This window comes from Halichondria panicea, chromosome 6 (genome assembly GCF_963675165.1).
Source record: "Halichondria panicea chromosome 6, odHalPani1.1, whole genome shotgun sequence".
NCBI classification, from domain to species: domain Eukaryota; kingdom Metazoa; phylum Porifera; class Demospongiae; order Suberitida; family Halichondriidae; genus Halichondria; species Halichondria panicea.
In genome coordinates this window covers 4365292-4384466 of record NC_087382.1, presented here as the reverse complement: position 1 = coordinate 4384466, position 19175 = coordinate 4365292, and the positions used below count along the sequence as shown (strand labels likewise).

At 40.1% G+C, this 19175-nt stretch overlaps 3 protein-coding genes across 4 annotated transcripts; all 3 read right to left on the bottom strand.

Moving 5' to 3' along the window:
- Positions 1–560: 560 nt before the first annotated feature.
- On the bottom strand, positions 561–2703 carry LOC135336918 (uncharacterized). Its single transcript, XM_064532796.1, has 2 exons — positions 1023–2703; positions 561–969 (listed from the first exon to the last, which is right to left on the bottom strand). The coding sequence occupies exons 1-2, from the start codon at positions 1282–1284 to the stop codon at positions 761–763; spliced, it is 471 nt and encodes a 156-aa protein (XP_064388866.1). The 5' UTR covers positions 1285–2703; the 3' UTR covers positions 561–760.
- A 4855-nt stretch (positions 2704–7558) lies between these two features.
- Positions 7559–19113, bottom strand: LOC135337554 (spondin-1-like). 2 transcript variants are annotated; one of them, XM_064533482.1, is made up of 11 exons: positions 18613–19112; positions 18077–18219; positions 15072–15201; positions 14573–14689; positions 14233–14317; positions 14117–14169; positions 13684–13725; positions 9674–9835; positions 9229–9408; positions 8580–8748; positions 7559–7975 (listed from the first exon to the last, which is right to left on the bottom strand). In XM_064533482.1, exons 1-11 carry the CDS (start codon positions 18902–18904, stop codon positions 7810–7812), a joined length of 1539 nt encoding a protein of 512 aa, XP_064389552.1. In that variant the 5' UTR covers positions 18905–19112; the 3' UTR covers positions 7559–7809. The 2 variants fall into 2 exon arrangements, with proteins under 2 accessions (XP_064389552.1, XP_064389553.1); XM_064533483.1 differs by lacking the exon at positions 8580–8748 and having other exon boundaries at positions 18613–19113.
- On the bottom strand, positions 15449–16927 carry LOC135337555 (uncharacterized). The gene has a single exon (XM_064533484.1). The coding sequence runs from the start codon at positions 16724–16726 to the stop codon at positions 15656–15658; it is 1071 nt and encodes a 356-aa protein (XP_064389554.1). The 5' UTR covers positions 16727–16927; the 3' UTR covers positions 15449–15655.
- Positions 19114–19175: the final 62 nt, after the last annotated feature.

Here is a 19175-nt window from a genome sequence, read left to right as displayed (position 1 = left end):
GTAACCACACCAACTGAGCAGGTATACGGTCACAATCCCTTACAAGCTAATTACCATTCATCAGCTAGGTGAATACACCACATACCAGACATAGTCACCACTACCTCACAATGCACCCTGATGTGATGGCCTGGTCATGCAACACATGCAGGCAGAAGAATCAAAGGACAGTGATACAACCATCATCCATCTACGTACGTTCCATCAGCTGTTCCAAGCACATAATACACACAAGCACACACACACACCCTCACTTAAAGCACGAGAGCAGACAAAAGACGTACAGACGTACAATTATAAACATATTAATTTGTACATACTTAATTTGTACACGCTGTAGTAAATTGTAAGTTGTGTATAATTATTATATAGGGCACACATTCTATTAGCTTATAATTAACTATGCTACTCGTTGTACACAGACTTGCATTATGCAGAAGTATATAAAAAATAAAATGTACATGTACAGGAATTTCCATAATCGCTATAACGGTCATGACATTGCACAATTAATTAAATATATAGAACTAGACTAAGTGCAAAAGTGCTCGAAATGCTAAGTGGCAAGGCATGACTTTTGAAAGTTCAGTGACACAAACACGGTTCTTTAAAGAGCTAGTAGGTGCAATTGAATGTAGCTACATATATACATATAAATTTGTGCTGTGATACATGATGCTAATTTTTCTCAGATATGAAACACTGAGAGTGTACGGAGTCTCTCTCTCAACAGACCATAAGTTGCCGTCTCCCTGGCTGCTCACTTTTGCAGCATGACGAGTGCTTGTCTGGTCGGCTCTGCTCTTCTTGGTTCTTGTTTGATGCTCACAATGTCTTCAGAAGTGAGGGAGAGGGGAGAAGCAAGACACTGCCATCGAGAATCAATGATGGCAGCAAACGATTGGAGAAAGTCCTCGCCGGGGCAGGTGGATGAATTGCTTTCAAGAATTTTTTCTTGTAGAGACACATCTATATAAAATGTATGCATGAATAAATGGCAATAATGATTGTGAGGTACTTACTATGCTCTTGTGAGATTTGACTTGCTTTCTGGGACAATCCAATTGTAGGTTGACTGAGAGCCTCTGCCAACATTTTCCAGGTGGGTTCTTGAGACATCCACAGTCGAATTACTTCCTCTTTCTTAGCAATGTCACTGGGGAAGGATGTTTCGTTTTCAATGGCATCTAATTTGTTCCAGGGGATCGAAAGATTTATTCCCAACAGTTTCCATTGAGCACCATTTACTCCTTGCAAAGCGGAGTGAACCAAGAAAGTATCCATCGGAAACAACCAATCTGCAATAATAATGTGTGTGTGTGTGTGTGTGTGTGTGTGTGTGTGTGTGTGTGTGTGTGTGTGTGTGTGTGTGTTTGAGAATGGTATATACAGAAGTATAGGGGGTGGGATCGGGCTTTCCGACACATAATTACTGACTCAGCCTAAGAGTAGAAAAGAGAAAAACATCTACTTGTAACAGGTCCCGCGTAATCCGATCTTATAGTCTATTTATATAATTATTGTTCTGGTATAGCAGTTTAAAGTGTTGTGTAGGTATAAAATAGGTAGCTTAGCTTGCTGTGCTAAGGTTAAGTCACATGGTGACTGCTTATACAATGCACGTGGGTGTTGCGAATGACCCTAAACTACCCAATAGTACATAATTATTATGTGAACACAGGAAGAGCTATAGTATCTATTGTAGTGCGAGGTTAGTAGGCTTATGCCTTCTGCTCTCGGTTAATTGAATGCACCGGTCATCAGGGGAGAACCTAATCTGATCCTCGTCAGGCCACGGGTTTCGGTTCCTTTAATTTCCCGACCCGTGGTCGACTACAGAATAGGCGGAACCACTCCCTATGGAGTCCGGATTTGCTATAATGCCAACAAATGGCATTATTATAATTATCATGTAACATTCATTACTACATTACTTCCTATTCTAGCAGTAGTTATGGGTAAACTTGTTAGTGGGGGTGGTCTATACGTTGTCATTACGATAATTCATGTGAGCTAAGTTGCTATTGGTTTCTTGGGCATACAGAATTAAGGATTTTGACATGTGCTATATATTGTATATAGTTTTATGTATTCATACAAGTGCAGCATAATAATATCATAAAGGCCAAATATTGCTTTACTTACTGGATGGCTTCAGATGACTTTTTTTGGTTACACTCCATTTTATCCATTTGTTTCTATATGCATGGCATGCTTGGATCATGTGAGCTTTAATTTAAGGCTCCCTCAAGGTGTTACTACTGAGGGTTATGTACATGTACCATTATTTTTTACCACAGAGTTCTAGTTGTCTGTGTGTGTGGGTGGGTGAAATCACAACAGCTTTTTTGGTTCCTATAACTTGACCTATAGTAGGTACCATAGCTTGGTTCTAGTGTATATATTATATGCATAATGTGTTGGGGTAGGGTCAGGCTGTTCGTTAGGTATTAAATCGACCTATGGGTGGGAAAGGCTCATTAGTTAATTACAGGTTGTATGACCATGACTGTGGTAGCTGGTTCATATAATATTAGCTAAATATTCCGGTGTCAGTGTGTGTGTACATATTGGTCTTCTATCGGGAGTAGATAGCCTTATGTTCTTAGAGTTAGCACTAGGCATTAGTCAAAATGAATAAGTGTGTGTGTGTGTGTGTGTGTGTGTGTGTGTGTGTGTGTGTGTGTGTGTGTGTGTGTGTGTGTGTGCAGGGGCGTAGCCAGACTTTTGACACAGGGGTTTCCTTTGAAAAACCAGCGGCGCGGTAGCGCCGGGAAATTTTAACCACGCCCACTTCCGGTGCCACACCCTCTTGATTGGGGCACACCTACTGGTTACACCTACTGCTCATTGTTTGTAATTACATGTTTGTGAGAAGCTAGCTAGCTATAGACATTCTAAAAGGCAGGTGTCAATTGTGTATTGCTAGTCTAGCTGAGCACCATTATATTTACCTGAGAGGTTTCATGTGGCTGAGATTGTTCTAAACTTGTCCTTCCTGAATATCGAATAAAGTTGTGCTTAGAGCTGAGTCTGAGAATACTGGAGCATGCAGGATTGATACTAGAACTTAAGTCTTGGTCTTCTTTGTTTGAGGTAGCTAGCTAGCTAGCTGAGACAAAGCTAGCCAAAGTGAAACGATTCACGGTGCTATCTCTACATGATTTGCAGCCACGTGCATAATGAGCTACCTAAAGACAGGCGCGCTCGGCGTCGTTTTTCATACACTGTGAATGTAAAATTTAATGGCTGCTCTTCAATTGGACATAATTATTACACTTGGTACTGTTTCATCCTCTGGAATGTACTTAAATCGTTTCAGGTTGAGTTTCAAAAGTGCTCCTTTGACATTTTGTGAACAGGGATAACTGATACAGCCAAAAAAGAAATTAGATAGCCAGAGAGAATAAGAAGCACGTATGTCAGGATGAATGATAATTCTTGCGTAGTAGTTGTTATCAAAGTATATATTGATATTCTCTTCCCCTGAGTATTTAGTGCATCTGTGAAGGTAGGCGAACAATCTCTCTCACTGTTACCCTGTCATACGAGTCATATGATTTCGAAAGATCAGAACTCGAAACAATAATCAAAGACTTGATCCCAAACGTACTCGTGATATGTTAATATTTCAATAACATCTGATGGACAACGACCAATATTGTACAGTAACTTCAGGTCCACAGTTTCGAGTATCCTCTTGATTTCCTGAACATAGCCTTCTTGATGAAAAGACAAGCTAGGTGCGTTCCAGACAGTGACGTCTATTCCCTCTCTCTTCGCTCTGTACAAAACAATTTCCTCGGCACCATCGTCAGTAGTGATGGTACTTCTGCTCATCTCAGACAGCCTCAAACCAATAAGACCATCAACAATATTACTTTCTCGTAGGTCACCAAGAACTAGAATATCCAGTGACTTGCTCTCACGAAGCAAATACTTTTTAAGATTGAACAAAGTATCGTTTGTGTCCACATGCTTAGAGTCAGAAGTTCCCAATGTAGCACTATCAAGCTTGGAATGCAGACTTTGCCATTCTTGATCTTTCACACTGGTGTTCAGTTGCTTGGAGTTAGATTCTCCTAATGCGACGCTTGCACCATCGAGTTTGGGGCGAAAACTTTGATCTTTTAGGCTGGCGTTCAGTTGTTTGGAGCGTTTGGAGTTAGAGGTTCCCATCGTTCAGTTTCAGAACTATTTATATAGTAGCAGATCGTGAAGATAAACTTAACGCCGTAAGAAACTTAACTCAATGTATTTCTGAGTGTTTTAACCGGTTCTGTTCTAAAGCACTGTGAGCATGCAATTTGCATTGCCATAGACTATGAATATGTTTGACACTACTGTCATGTTGCTCCTTAACTATGTATATGCTTATTATTGACCTTTGTAGTCAATCAGACAGTGTTGATCAGACAGTGTGGCTCATCACCACCATGCACTACTAATGTCAAGAAACACTCTTTTCAAGGCAAGCACCCGGCCTTTTTATAGTGTCTTCAAATCATGGCGAGAGGCATTAGCACAGCGCCAGCTTGAACACTAGTTCTCATAATTGTTATAAAGGTGCCTATTATGCCAACATAATTCTCACCCAAAAAATGTGCCTATTATGCTCAAAATTAAGCCTGCATAATCTACCAATCCCTAGCTGAAAGGGATTGAGTGGACTTAGCCTTGTTCCTAGGCCAATTCTTCTTCATAATTATAGAGACAAGTTAGACTCGCAAGCCGTCACTGTTGCAGGCGAACAGTGACGGCTTGCGAGTCTAGAGACAAGTCGGGCTGGGAACAAGGTTAGGGTGGACTCAATGCATTCATAAAAACATGAAAGCCACACAAACAGAAACATATAGACATTTAAAATTCTGTCATTGAATAAGGTGACTCTGATACAATTTTAAAGCCAAAAAGGAGATAATAAGGTGGTCACAATAAAAGCTCCAGCAATTGCTTATTAACAACTGAGACTCACAAAAACACAATTACATACAAAGTGTCACAGCTAAGATGAAGGGATCCCTCACTGGGTGTGACTCGAGATCCTCTTATCGTGTGCACCAAACTGAATATACTTATACACAACAATTCCTTGGCACTATATGCATCACTAGTACAGTGGTGCGGTGGTACTACTGTTCGACCATTAACACATGCAGGAACTATAGAACATCCAGTGACTGATTTGCTCTCACGCAGTATGTATTTGAGGTTGTGAAGATTAAGGCTATTCCAACAAAGAACGTATAGTTTCCCGTCTTGAATTTTCAGATTTTGATGAGCGCGAGCTCGATCTTTATTACCACTATCCATTATTATGAATAATTATGTATTATGAATATCCATTGAAATGTACAATAAAATATTTTGCCTGACAAATTTTTCAGCCACATGGCCTTGATGATGTTAACAAATAATGAAGAAAGAGGGTATAAAGGTCAATAATGGAAAAAATAATGAGGTAGGCTGAGAAGGATGTGCACTCAGGACAGGAAACTAAGTTCTTTGTTGGAGTGGCCGTCAAGTTAAGCTCTTAGAGATTTCTTGACCTGTTGCAGCTAGTTTTGCAGGTTAAACTCTTAATTTGTTGCTACTCAGATGTGTCTGGCATGCAGAAATATCCCTATTCATTGCACACTCAATACACAATCCCATACACATGAACATCATGATGTCAAATGCCGGAAATACAATAATGTTCATGTCAGTAATTATGATCAGAGAGTGCACTGGCAGTCGTGATGCAATTAACTTAAAATTATTGGAGCACACACAAAAACAAAACAAAAGAATAATGACATTGGCAGCAGTAATACATAATACGTTGGTCATCACTCACTTACAGAGTGAATATTGATTCGTGAGTGCTTTGGCAGAAACGCTCGCTGCATGGACATCATGTGAGCGCAATGCAACCACAACTTTGGAGGTATCGTAGGTTTAGAACGGTATAGGCTGTACCTGTTTGTCTGATATTTCGACTTATTATAGCCCATTTTCAGTTAGTATAGACTCTCGTTAAATTATTTTTGGATAGTGTAAAACATATAGGCTTGTTTACTTATGACTGCATGCTTGAACAATCATTGCGTCTGATAAATCGATGCTATAATAATTATGGATCAAAACAAAATAGGAACTTATGCAAATCCTATAGTACAGTAGAAGCACACATAAGCATTTAGTATACAGGTAGCTATAGAAACAAAAAAGGAATTGTGTGCATATCCTAGTACAATAGAAGCACGTAAGAAACATTCAATGAACATGCAGGAAACAATTGCACTCGCAGAAACCATTATTACTTATCGGACAAGAGGTAACTAAAAGTAGTTTAAGTTTATAGTCAAGAAAACCCACAAAAGGGCGCTATGTATAATAGCAATAGTGATAGAGTATACAGACAAACAATGGGAACCTATTTTTGATGCAGGGAACCTAAGCCTGAGGTATCATATACAGAGCCTATACTAGCTAAAATAACTAACCAACACTACGTGCACTTGTCTGTACATTGCGTCCTCTTGTCTATAAAAACACGACACGAATGCCACAGAATAACTATTCCTCAAACTCTTACAACTACTTACAACCGACTCAAGAAACGCTCAAACATGAAGGTGGCTATTTTTGTCCTGGCATTTGTTGCCCTCACAGCCAATGTGGCTTACACTGCTCTTACTGAAAATGAAGATGCTGAAATTGAGGCATTTCTGAACAAACTGATGGAGCAAGATGAAGCGTTCGAGCAAGATAACCGTGCTGCTCAAATTGAGTCCTTACTTGCCCAACTCCAAGACGAAGATGCTGAAAGCGAGGAAGCAGCCCTTCAGGAGTTCTTTGCTCGAGAGCAGGTTCCAGTTCAGTTGCAAGGATGGTTTAGAAAAGCATTCAGAACAGTGGGGAGTGTAATCAAGAGGTATGGACCAACAGCACTAAAGGTCGGAGCGGGGCTCGGAAAGTTGGCATTGCGGGTATTACCCCTACTCGGTCGTCGTTAAGCGTCAGTGGAAACCTGCTGTCGAGAACTGAGAAACTCCTGTAGAAATAGACTAGTGTAGAAGAATATAGAGCTTAGAAATGTTGATTTCTAGAATGTAAAAATATAGATTGTGGTAAAGTGAATGAAAACCTGAACCAAGTATACAGTGTCAACATTACACTTAAGAATGAGCTGAAAATGTGTGGAGTCAGATATAAACAAGGGCAGAACGAGTTTAGAAAATCAGTTAGACTTCATGGTTCTGCATGTGAATTGTTTCTATGGTAGCTAGCTACCTGTTAATCGAATGCTTCTTGCGTGAGTCTGTTAATTGTACTAGGATATGCACAAAATTCCTTTTAGTTTTATCTATGCATGGCTACTAAATGCTTAATGCGTGCTTCCATGTACTAGGATTATGCACAAAATTAATTTCTTTTTTGTTTACATCTTGGAACAATTTTAGCGATGCAATTCTAGTTTACTATGAGGATGTCTAGCAATTATTATTATGATTCATCTACTAGAAACGATAAATTTCACATCAAGTGACCACAATTACAACATCTAACAATGTAATTCAATTAACCAATGGTATGAATATACTTCCATAAAAAATGAATGGAATCAATTACTGATTGCCAAACTTGAGGGATAATGAAAATCAATTTCAGAGGTTATAATGGGAGGAAATGTAGTTAGCAATATTTGTCTGTAAAAATAACATGATTTGAATGTGAAGAATGTCAAGTGTTTGATACTGTAATCTACTAAACATTGTTAGTGCTCATGAGATGAGTGGTAACTTGTGACATCATGATGTGATGTCACCACCATCGCCACGGAGGAAAAGGGTTGAAATAAGTTCCTTCTTCGAACGGCAGTGGGACTCCTCCCCCTTCTCCCACACACGCACACTCGGCCACAAAGGGTATCTCAGATCGGATGTAGAACGGGAAACCGCAGTCAACTTGCTGCACCTTGACCGGGTAACTGCAGGTGTACAGACAATAGTACAGTCATGCATGTCAGCGCATCACATGAAACATGTCTAGGACTTTAACAATAATAATTATACTCTACTCAGCACATTATAGTACTCGAAAAGGTCTGTATATAATTTATAGCAAGAGCATTGTACAGTGAAACCTGTCTATTGCACAAGCAGGTCACACTCCCATTCCAACAAAAATCCAGAGCATGTCCCCAGGGCATGAATCACCTGACTGACCTGGCAACGGAAGATGGGATTAAACCTGGGGTGGTTGTTGATTTTCCCTCAACTGATTGCGTGAGCTATCACTGTCTCCATGGAGACTAAGTCACTTTGCCCGTGAGGGGTATACACACTGATTACTATACGAAGTAGCTATAATTATTTGTTTTGACTATTAGTAGTTGCATGTTCTGGGCCCTGTGGTTAATATCTAAGGGGTTGCTTCACAAAGCATTCCATATTGGCACTGCTATGGGGGTTAGTGTAAAGCAATGGGAACACAGCTGACATCACAATAACCCCGAGGGCACATACATTGTATAATACAAAACAATATTATTATTCGATATGCTGTATTTAACATTTGTTGCCTCCACTCACATCCATCGAACTGGCTTGCAGCAGTCAGTACCGTTATTGCCATGACACTCCCCGCCACAATAGTGGTATTCGTATTTCCCCGTTGTGATACATTTCTGATGGTATTTTCTCATTGGAGCTTGAACAAAATTTTTAGGCGAAGAGCCTAAAGTTCTTTTTTTGCAAGGACCTGAGAATAATAAAACTACCGAGTTACTGAGTGTCTACTAAAATAATCCAGTTGAAGCATGTCCCCAGGGCATGAATCACCTGACCAACCTAGCAACGGCAGATGAGATTAAACCTGGGGTGGTTGTTGATTTTCCCTCAACTGATTGCGTGAGCTATCACTGCCTCCATGGAGACTAAGTCATTTTGCCCGTGAGGGGTGTACACATTACAGATTTAAACTTTAAACACACTATAATCATTTAAGAACCTTTAATTATGTTATAACGTACATAAGATTTAAAGGCGTAGCTTCCGGTTAGCAGTAATTCCGCGAACATTGTGCAACGAAATGCTTTTAGAGGCCAATCCACGAAATATAAATGCCTCGAAAATTTCGCGCTATACGGTATCTTAAAGAGCAGTTGAAGATGCTACTGTTGGGAGTATAGCTCTAGCCATTACGTAATTGTTATGCTCAGGTGCAAAGGTTACGACTAACCTGTTGTAATGGGGCAGGTTCGTACATAGCGGCACGGCTTCGTCTCCAACAGGGTGCATGCTTTCAACGTGATGTTCTCCGCTTGATTATTCTTGATTTCTCGTGTGCGAAAAGAGACTCCATCACCGCAGGAAACTGAACATGGTGACCACGGCGACCACCAGGTGTAGTCACATGTGACTGTGTATGGGGGGGGGGGGGTTGGTATATACAAAATTGAAAAGTGCTACTCAAAACGATACAGGTCCTCTCATAAAACCGCAAAACAGTGCACATGCAATTAAATCTAATCACAAAATACCACCCTATAAGTAAATTACTGTTGGAGCCCACACACACACACACACACACACACACACACACACTTAGGGCACAACAGGCAGGTGAAGTACGTACAGACATTATACATTAGAATTTACACATTAGTAGAGACGTTGACACTCACTATTGCAGTAGTCATGGAAACACTCCCTTGTCTCTTTGGCCGCCCCCGCACACATGTACCCCTCAGCCCGGTTGGTGCAGTTCCTGTAACGACTCTGGGTCCCGTTGTAGCACCCACCTTCACAGGGAGTCCACTCGGACCACTGTTTCCACTTGCCTCTGACTGTGGGGTGGGTGGGGGTGGAGTTGTTGGCATGAGTACGAAATATGACACGTAGTAAAATCTGACTAGAGGAGTACATACAATGTAACGGGTTCTGCGCTGTATGGACATGCAAGTATGTTGCAACCACAACTTTAGGGGTTACTTTTAGTTATTGTTTTTACATGCAGAAGTGACTCACAGCAAATTCACCACAATAATTATTATTCGTCTGATTACACTAAGTTAAGTAGGTGATATTTAGGTGCATACAATTTATCTCTTAATTACTTGTTTCTGTCCCATTGTATATGCCTTAACTCTAGGTAAAGAAACAAAAAGGGATTTGCACAATAATAGAAGCATGCAAAAGCATTCGGTAAACAGGTAGCTATATAAGGAAATTTGTGCATATCCTAGTACAATAGAAGCACGCAGAAACATTCAGTAACAGGCAGCCATGGAAACAATCGAATTAACAGAAACTATAAAGTATGATAGCATGCAGGCAAAAGAAAACTAAAAGTAGTGAAGGTTTACTGTCAAGGACCCACAAAAAGGGCGCTCTGTGTAGCAATAATTATAGTAATAGAATATACAAACAAAAAATAGGAACCTAGCTTGTCTGTACACTGTCCTCTTGTCTATAAAAACACGACACGACTGCCACAGAATAACCATTCCTCAAACTCATCCAACTACTTACAACCAAACTCAAGAAACGCTCAAACATGAAGGTGGCTATTCTCGTCCTGGCATTTGTTGCCCTCACAGCCAGTGTGGCTTACGCTGCTCCTACTGAGAATGAAGATGCTGAAATTGAGGCATTTCTGAACAAACTGATGGAGCAAGAAGAAGCCTCCAAGCAAGACAAAAGTGCTGCTCAAATGGAGTCCTTTCTTGCCCAACTCCAAGAAGATGATGATGACGAGGAAGAAGCAGTCCTTCAGGAGTTTTTCGCTCAAGAGCAGATCCCAGCTCAGTTGCAAGGACTATTCAGAACTGTTGTCAAACAACTGGGGAATACAGCCAGTAAAGTTGGGGGTTTTGTCAGGAAGTATGGACCAACGGCATGTAACCTATTACCCCTAGTCACTGGTCGTCGTTAAGCGTCAGTGTTTCAGTGGAAACGTACGGCCAAGAACTCATGTATAGAAGTAGACTATAGTGTAGAAGAACAAAGCTATAGAAATGTTGTGCAAAAATAAAATATAAATGATTATAATTATTGGAGAATTAAACTGTGACAATTTTGAACAACAGTATATACATACGGTGTCATGTGAACTGAAAATGTGTGGAGTCAGATATAAACAATTAAAGTCAGAACAAGTTTACTTATAGAGGAAAGTTTAAACTCCTTGACTGAACGCCATCTTGTTTAAACGCCCATGGTAAAAGCTCTGTCTTAGTCAATACGCCCATCTTACATGTATAGGGTGTGGCACTGTGGGTGGAGCTAAAGTAGTATGGAACCAGTTGCAAGCATGGTAGCATAGAATAATAATTATGATGGCAAAGAGAGAGAGATCCCGCCGACACAGAGGGAGAAACACCATGCACTCCTATGACTTAAGATTTAAGCTGAGAGCTAGCTGTGACAGAAGCATAATAACTGCTGATAAGCAAGAGTTTGAAGTAGACATAACAATAAACACCCGTTTCAAATAAGCGCCATCTCGTTTAAACGCCCCCTCTACAGATACTGCTAGGAGATAAACACCCGGGCGTTTAATCAAGTAAATATAGTACTTTTTGCAGCATTCATGAAAAGGCTGCTATTCCGCGAAAACCTTTCTAACGGTCATTCCGCGAAAGTTTATACCCTCGAAATATACCCGCTGTATGGTACATACAGTAGAATGGGAACATTCTGCTGTATGGACATGCAACTGTGTTGCAACCACAACTTTGGGGGTTATATTGTCCTTAACAGAACGTGACTCACAGCAATTTCACTCGCAGAAGGTTATATTTATTTTTCTTCTTCTGATCATGTGCGTATCACATTTTCAGCTCATAATTAATAGTTGATATTTATCAATTCTGTGCATAAGAATAATTTTTTTATCTCTTGCTTGTTTCTTTAGAATGAGTGCCGGAACATTCATTGTATATACCTATATACTCTAGGTATGGAAACAAAAAAGGGATTTGTACAAATCCCATTACAATGGAAGCACGGTACAGTAGCTATGGAAACAAAAAAGGAATTTTGTGTATTCCAAGAAGCCACGCAAGCAGCATTCGGTAAACAGGTAGCTATAGAAACAAAAAAGGAATTTTGTGCATATCCTAGTACAATAGAAGCACGCAGAAACATTCAGTAACAGGCAGCCATGGAAACAATCGAATTAACAGAAACCATAAAGTATGATAGCATGCAGGCAAAAGAAAACTAAAAGTAGTCAAGGTTTACTGTCAAGGACCCACAAAAAGGGCGCTCTGTGTAGCAATATAGTAATAGAATATACAAACAAAAAATAGGAACCTATAGTTTTTAACACAGAGCTAACACTATGTGTACTTGTCTGTACACTGTCCTCTAGTCTATAAAAACACGACACAACTGCCACAGAATAACCATTCCTCAAACTCATCCAACTACTTACAACCGAACTCAAGAAACGCTCAAACATGAAGGTGGCTATTCTCGTCCTGGCATTTGTTGCCCTCACAGCCAGTGTGGCTTACGCTGCTCCAACTGAGAATGAAGATGCTGAAATTGAGGCATTTCTGAACAAACTGATGGAGCAAGAAGAAGCCTCCGAGCAAGATAACCGTGCTGCTCAAATTGAGTCCCTCCTTGCCCAACTCCAAGACGAAGATGATGATGACGAGGAAGCAGCCCTTCAGGAGTTCTTTGCTCGAGAGCAGGTTCCAGCTCAGTTGCAAAACTGGTTCAAAAAGGCATTCAGAAAAGTGGGAGGTTTCGTCAAGAGGCATGCACTACCAGCACTACGTTTCGCAGCAAAGCATGTAGTACCAATCGCAGTAAAGGCAATCGGCCGTCGTTAAGCGTCAGTGTTTCAGTGAAAACGTACTGTCGATAACTGAGGAACTCAAATAGAACTAGACTATAGTGTAGAAGAGTAGAGCTTAGAGACATGTTGCTTTCTTATAATGCAAATTGAAATTGATAAAAATGTGCAAGATACAGAAAATTGAGCATTTGTAGCAAACGTACTACATGTAATAATATTAACAAAGTTAATTATTGGGCCGACGTATTATGTCAGGGTGCCATACAGGGGAGGGGGGGAAGGGGGGATATCCCCCTCATAGCTCCAACCCCCCCGGCCCCTTTTTTGCATTCAGGTACTAGTTGTATGACTGAGTGTCCATAGCTGGCAATTTTACATACTATAACAGGGTATTGAAATAACAGTTGACCTTTTTTTAGCAAAATGTTTATTTCCCCCCTCTACTTCAAAATCCTGTATGACACCCACCCTGTATGTGCAGAACATAGTTACGTTCAAGGAGCAGTGAGCACAATACGTAATGTAACAATATAAGGTGTCAACATCAAACAAAACTATGAATCGAAACCTTGTAAATATATATACACAAGGGAAAAAGGTGTTTAGAAAATCAGATGCCAGAGAAATGCATGCAAGTTTTAAGCTCATGAACACACGTAGCCTCATTCCCAGGCTGATTTGTCTCTAAAATAACGCTAGGTCGACAACTAGGCCTGGTAAAGATTGTATATGGGCGTGTCTTAAAATAAAACAACCTGCTATACGGTAGTACACACGCCTGAGACGCCAATTCGTTCAAAATGGCTTAATTGCCAAACCTTCCCGTTCCACAGTAGCTAGCTAGATCTACCACACAATTTATTGAGGGGCATGCACTTAACTTACATGGATAGTACTGGACACGGTAGTCGGGCTCTGGGGCATTCTCTGCATTCAAAAAGAAAAAATTAATTTGTGATTCAACTGCATTGCATGTACACTTTTATGCAGTTGCATGTCTCTAGTCCCCATGGCAGACCAACACAGTGGCTGTATTACAGAGGGTGGCCTGCTAACACATGTCCAAACATATGCTATGGAGACCTTGGGGCCCATTAACCTGGCTGTATTATAGAGGGTGGCCTGCTAACACAGGTCCAAACACATGCTACGGAGACTCTGGGGACTGGCTGTATTAAAGAGGTGGCCTGCTAACACAGGTCCAAACACATGCTACGAAGACTCTAGGGCCGTATTATAGGGGCGTCCTTATGGTTCACTTTACCATAAAAATTATCGTGATTCATAGTTACAAGTATATCACCCGCCATACATGTACCTCCACAGCCTGGTACTGGAGCATTGTAGAGCACGCCATGTGAATTGCAAACCCTGTAGTTGTAGAAACACATTTCATTAGTATGAAGACGTGCATTTCTATGACAAAGAACTCACAGGTAGTTGCAGATGTCATTGGGGATTGGTATGATTGTGAAAGGTGAATAAACACGGCCATTGTAGGTGCATGAAGGAGCCATGTCTGAATAATATAATCAAAGGTCATCACTACACACACAATAACATAATAGTAATAAAAGTTTTCTATTTGCAATGAGAATGGGCACTCGTACAATGTTGGTCATAGATTAGTGAAAATTGAAAATTGTGTATACCGTTGGAATCTCATAAATAATGCTTTGAAACTTTTTTATAGTCGCCATAACTTGAGTTTCGTCAATTGTATAGTGTTTATGGAGTATGTGTGTGCATGTATATTGTGTGTGCATGTATATACCATTATCAGTGTGGAGTGAATCGTTCTGAGCTGAACTCTCCGATAATGTGTTGTTCTCTATCGATTGGTTAAAGGTTGCTGGAGGTGTGGTCACGGGATCATGTGACACCACTGTCACTGTGTGTGGGTGGGAAAATCACGATACATTCAGTTAATTGTACTGCTCGTATTACAGAATTGCAAAATGGAGCAAGCACTTTAAGCAACGAAGTACAGTACATGGGTTCTTAACAACATACACAACTACAACTGTCTATGACATCTGCTATATAAAGCCTAGGGTACTAAATTTGGTAGAACTGTACACTTTTGGGGCCGCTAGAAATGTCGTGCACATTCTTTGAAGCCATTAATTTCTATGTGCTTTTATTAACTTGGGACATGGTTGAGTGTTCTGGTGACTGTATTATTCGAATTTCAAATTTTACATTATTTACAGGCTCCACTGTACAGTGTAAGCTAGCTAACACACCAGCTATAGTTTGAGACTTGTATTTACCTTTTCTTTTGCGTTCGCACCGTCCCTCGTGGTTGATACCGATGAATCCCTTCTTGATCGTACACTCCGCCCACTGCAGGTGACAGTGACTGCGATAGTTAACTCCATCATTACCACACAACGGGTTCTCCTGATGAGGGAGAAGCGGGAGAAAAGGGATATAGTAATAATTATAGTAATATAGTACGTACACAATAATTTGAACTACAGTGAAACCTGTCCGGAGATAGACCAACAGTGGCTTATATATTATAGAGGGTGGCCTGCTAACACAGGTCCAAACACATGCTACGGACACTTTTTGGGATCCATTCCATTATAAGCTATTCATAACGTTGGCAATTACTTGTAAATATTATTATTTCATTGCATGTACACATTTAGAGACATTGTACTTTCATTCACAGAAATCGCAAAAATTAATACCCACGAAATTATTATGTCACGTACATTATTAATAATTAAGGTTACTCCTCATAGTGACTATAATTATGATATATATATATAACCAAACACAAAACAAGTTTTGACAATTATACAATAATTAGTAACACTGAGGAAGTTAATGTATAGTTTCCACACGATTATTGTTGGTTTGATGTAGGGGGTTCCGCACTGGGTGTGGCTTGAGCTCCCCCACCGTGTGCACCGAACTGAAGATCGTGGGTGCCTGTGTAAAAATGTGTGAGCTCTTGAACAGGCTCTGATTTATCCTCGGCTTCTTCTGGTGGTGGCGGCTGTGGCTCAGTCGCTAATAGTAAATCATCATCCTCGTCTATTGAACAATCTTCAACTAGTTGTAGCTCGGTTGCTAATAGTCTTCTCCGCTTTAAAAGTAAACCATCATATTTGGCTGCTAAACATTGAACACAAATACTCGGAATAGATGATTCTTTAAACACTGTGAATGTAAGTGGTTGCTCTTCGACTGGATATGGTACATTCGATACTGTGGCACCCTCTAAAATGTGCTTAAATCTTTTCAGGTTGATTTTCAGAAAAGTTCCTTTAGTGTTTTGTGAACAGAGATGACGGACACAGTCAAAAAAGAATTCAGATTGCCAGCGGTCGTAAGAAAAATGTACTTCAGGGTGAAAGATAATGATATTAGCTGTTTCAAATAAAGCAGTTTTGTAGAGGTTAAGAAATCTAAATTTCGAATCAATCTGCCTCTCTATTGCTTGATACAAATTCCCAAAGACAGAACTTGGAGCAACAATCAAAATATTGCTCAAAAACTTAATCCCAAACGCACCCGTGACATGTTTAACAATATCTTCGTCCATACACTCATCAAGATACAACAATTTCAGGTCCACAGTTTCAAGTATCTTTTTGATTTCCTGAACATAGCCTTCTTGATGAAAAGACAAGCTAGGTGCGTTCCAGACAGTGACATCTATTCCTTCTTTCTTTGCTCTATACACAACAATTTCCTTGGCACCATTGTCAGTAGTGATGGTACTTCTGTTAACTTCTTTTGAAAAACTCCACTTTATCCCAGTAAGACTATCAACAACATCACTATCTTGTAAGTCACCTAGCACTAAAATATTCAGTGACTTGCTCTCAAGAAGGATTTCTTCAAGGTTTGGGAGCTTCAGGTGTTTCTTTAGCATCGAAAAATCATCCACTTGTTGTAAAGTTGCCATCATTCAGTATCAGAGTTATAAGCTATTATTCTATGTGGCCTGAGATATCTATCCACTATCCAATGTATAGTGTTTATTTTGTTAGACTACTTCACAAAACTTACAATGAACTATGTATATATTATTGCACAAGACACATTTATACCATCCTGTAGCTATGCCAGAAGGGACATGCCCAGTGTATCGAATGCATGCAAACAAACACCATATAACATTCATGGATGTGCCCACACTGGTGATTACTAACCACAACTAGACAAAGCTTAGGCTTAATTACTATCTTGAATGAAAAAACACCGCAGGTGCTGATGCGTCAGTGGAGAACTATAATACTATATGAGCTACTACATCTAGCTATTAAATTTATATGGGGTGTACAGTCATACGAGGCATAATTAAGATTTAGTCACCATTTTGAAAATTTTGGGCAAATATCTGATGTACATCAGTCACGCATACAGTGCATGCTAAAGCAAAGCCTTGCATGAGCGAGCATCCTCTCAGGTTTTGCTGGTCAGCAGAAGCCAATAATAATTATTGTGTAGTCATTATAGTGCCCTCCATCATTATTGCCTAGCAACAATGTTTAGCTATAGCAATTGCATCCAGTTTACTGGTTGCTAGTGCGTGCTGAGTCAGCACTAAAGACACACATTCACTATACGCGTACTCAAAGACTACGATTAACTGACATCGCAAAATTGTATACATTCACTTTCAATTATGGGCTTCATATTTCTGAGGCTACTCCAATAGTTCTGATCATTATTTTTTATGAATTGCAAGCAGGCATTATAATTGCGATAATCAAGAAATCCTTACAATTAATACGACAATAATAATTATGACTATTAATTTACTGTATACACGTAAACTAGTGCGGCACATGTGCAGTAGAAATAAAAATTGACGGGAGTGGTGAACCAGAAACCATGCAGATAATCAATTGGTGTTATAACTATACTGAACTATTACCTAAGGGGTCTAGCTAACAACTAGAACAGGGATTTGCCCACATTGGTCGGTACTAACCACTTCTTACACTGTAGACCTAGTGTTAGGCTATAAGAAAGGAAAAGTTGTGTGATTATAAGGAGTGAAATAACTGGGCATACCGTATAGCGGGTAATTTTGGGGGGACAAAATATTCGTGGTTCAGCAATATTGAGACATTTCGTGGGTAATATTTTCGTGGTTGCTGCTTGCACTGCAGGTAAAGGTAGGCAAGATCGCTTCATTCGTGGGTAAAATATTCGTGGTCAGACCTCCAACCACGAAAACTTTGCCCCACGAAAATTACACGCTATACGGTATTCCTGCCATCTGCACAATAACTGCATGATCATGACTCACCTTAAACGAACACACTTTTCGATGTCCCAGTCCAGTCCGAAAGTACTGTGGGCACGAGCAACCGACAGTCAGCGCTTGAGTGGTTTCATTGCGCTGAGTACGACAACGTTGTCGATACGGGCACTGAATTCTGCTGCACAGATCTGCATGTGAAAAATAACGATCATTAAGTAATAATTATTTATACCACATTTTTAGCTAGCAATAAGTGTTTTAATGCGCATACCTAAGGGTTAAAAAAAGAGGAATTCTTACAGGTACGTGTGAATGTAATTTTGTAAGTGCATGCACGACTCAAGTTTACGTAATGCTCGAGCCTAACGAGTGCATTATTGCATCATCCAGAGTGCAGCAGCATTGAAACACGCTGTAGTGGGGTTAGATGCCATGGCATGATAATGCATAATAATTATGACCACATCCTCTGAGTACACTACACTGGGATGCAATGAGTAACAAACCAAATAAGAATATTATATGATGCAATAGTGCATGCAAAAAATGGATTCGATGCAGTAATTGTTTACATCACGTACCTGGTTCACACATTCCTGTCTTGTGTATCCCCAGTATGTTGCCAGAACGATAGCGGCATATTAGTCCCGTTTCGCACTGGTCGTTAGTCTCCCCTCCACATCGCTCCAATTCTTTCTTCGGACATACGGGACAACAACCACATTTTGGATCAAGAATCCGTTGTCTGTAATCATCACATTGCCATAGATGCAGCGGCTCGCAGGTCACTAGATCGCAAGGTAGACAACTCCAAGACACAGGACACACAAGAAACAACCACAATGTAGTCAGAATTAGTCTTGTCGAAACCATCTTGAGATTAAAGCTTTGACAGTCCTTTCTGAAATTCTGTCCACCATTTAAGCTTTTATTGGTTATGAGATCAATGAGAGAATGTGTACAGATTTTCCAATAGTAATCAAAGTAGTTATTCAGCCTTTAGCTCTTGTAAAATACATCAGCCTTCATAACTTTCTTCACTGCCACGTGGGTAAGCTAGTCCACGTGGGTGGAGGCAGTAAAAGATGCAAAGTAGTTTTGCAGTGATAACAAAGAAGGGAAAAAATTGTGGGCGTGGATCAGT

Excerpts from the sequence above, each read along its gene's own strand:
- LOC135336918 (XM_064532796.1), bottom strand. The coding sequence starts at position 1,284 with ATGGATACTTTCTTGGTTCACTCCGCTTTGCAAGGAGTAAATGGTGCT. Across the intron at positions 970-1,022 it reads TCAAATCTCACAAGAGCATA|ATGTGTCTCTACAAGAAAAA; the intron begins GTAAGTACCTCA and ends CATTTTATATAG.
- LOC135337555 (XM_064533484.1), bottom strand. The coding sequence starts at position 16,726 with ATGATGGCAACTTTACAACAAGTGGATGATTTTTCGATGCTAAAGAAA.
- LOC135337554 (XM_064533482.1), bottom strand. The coding sequence starts at position 18,904 with ATGGTTTCGACAAGACTAATTCTGACTACATTGTGGTTGTTTCTTGTG. Across the intron at positions 14,318-14,572 it reads TTCACTCCACACTGATAATG|ACATGGCTCCTTCATGCACC; the intron begins GTATATACATGC and ends TATATTATTCAG. Across the intron at positions 8,749-9,228 it reads AACCTGCCCCATTACAACAG|GTCCTTGCAAAAAAAGAACT; the intron begins GTTAGTCGTAAC and ends TATTATTCTCAG.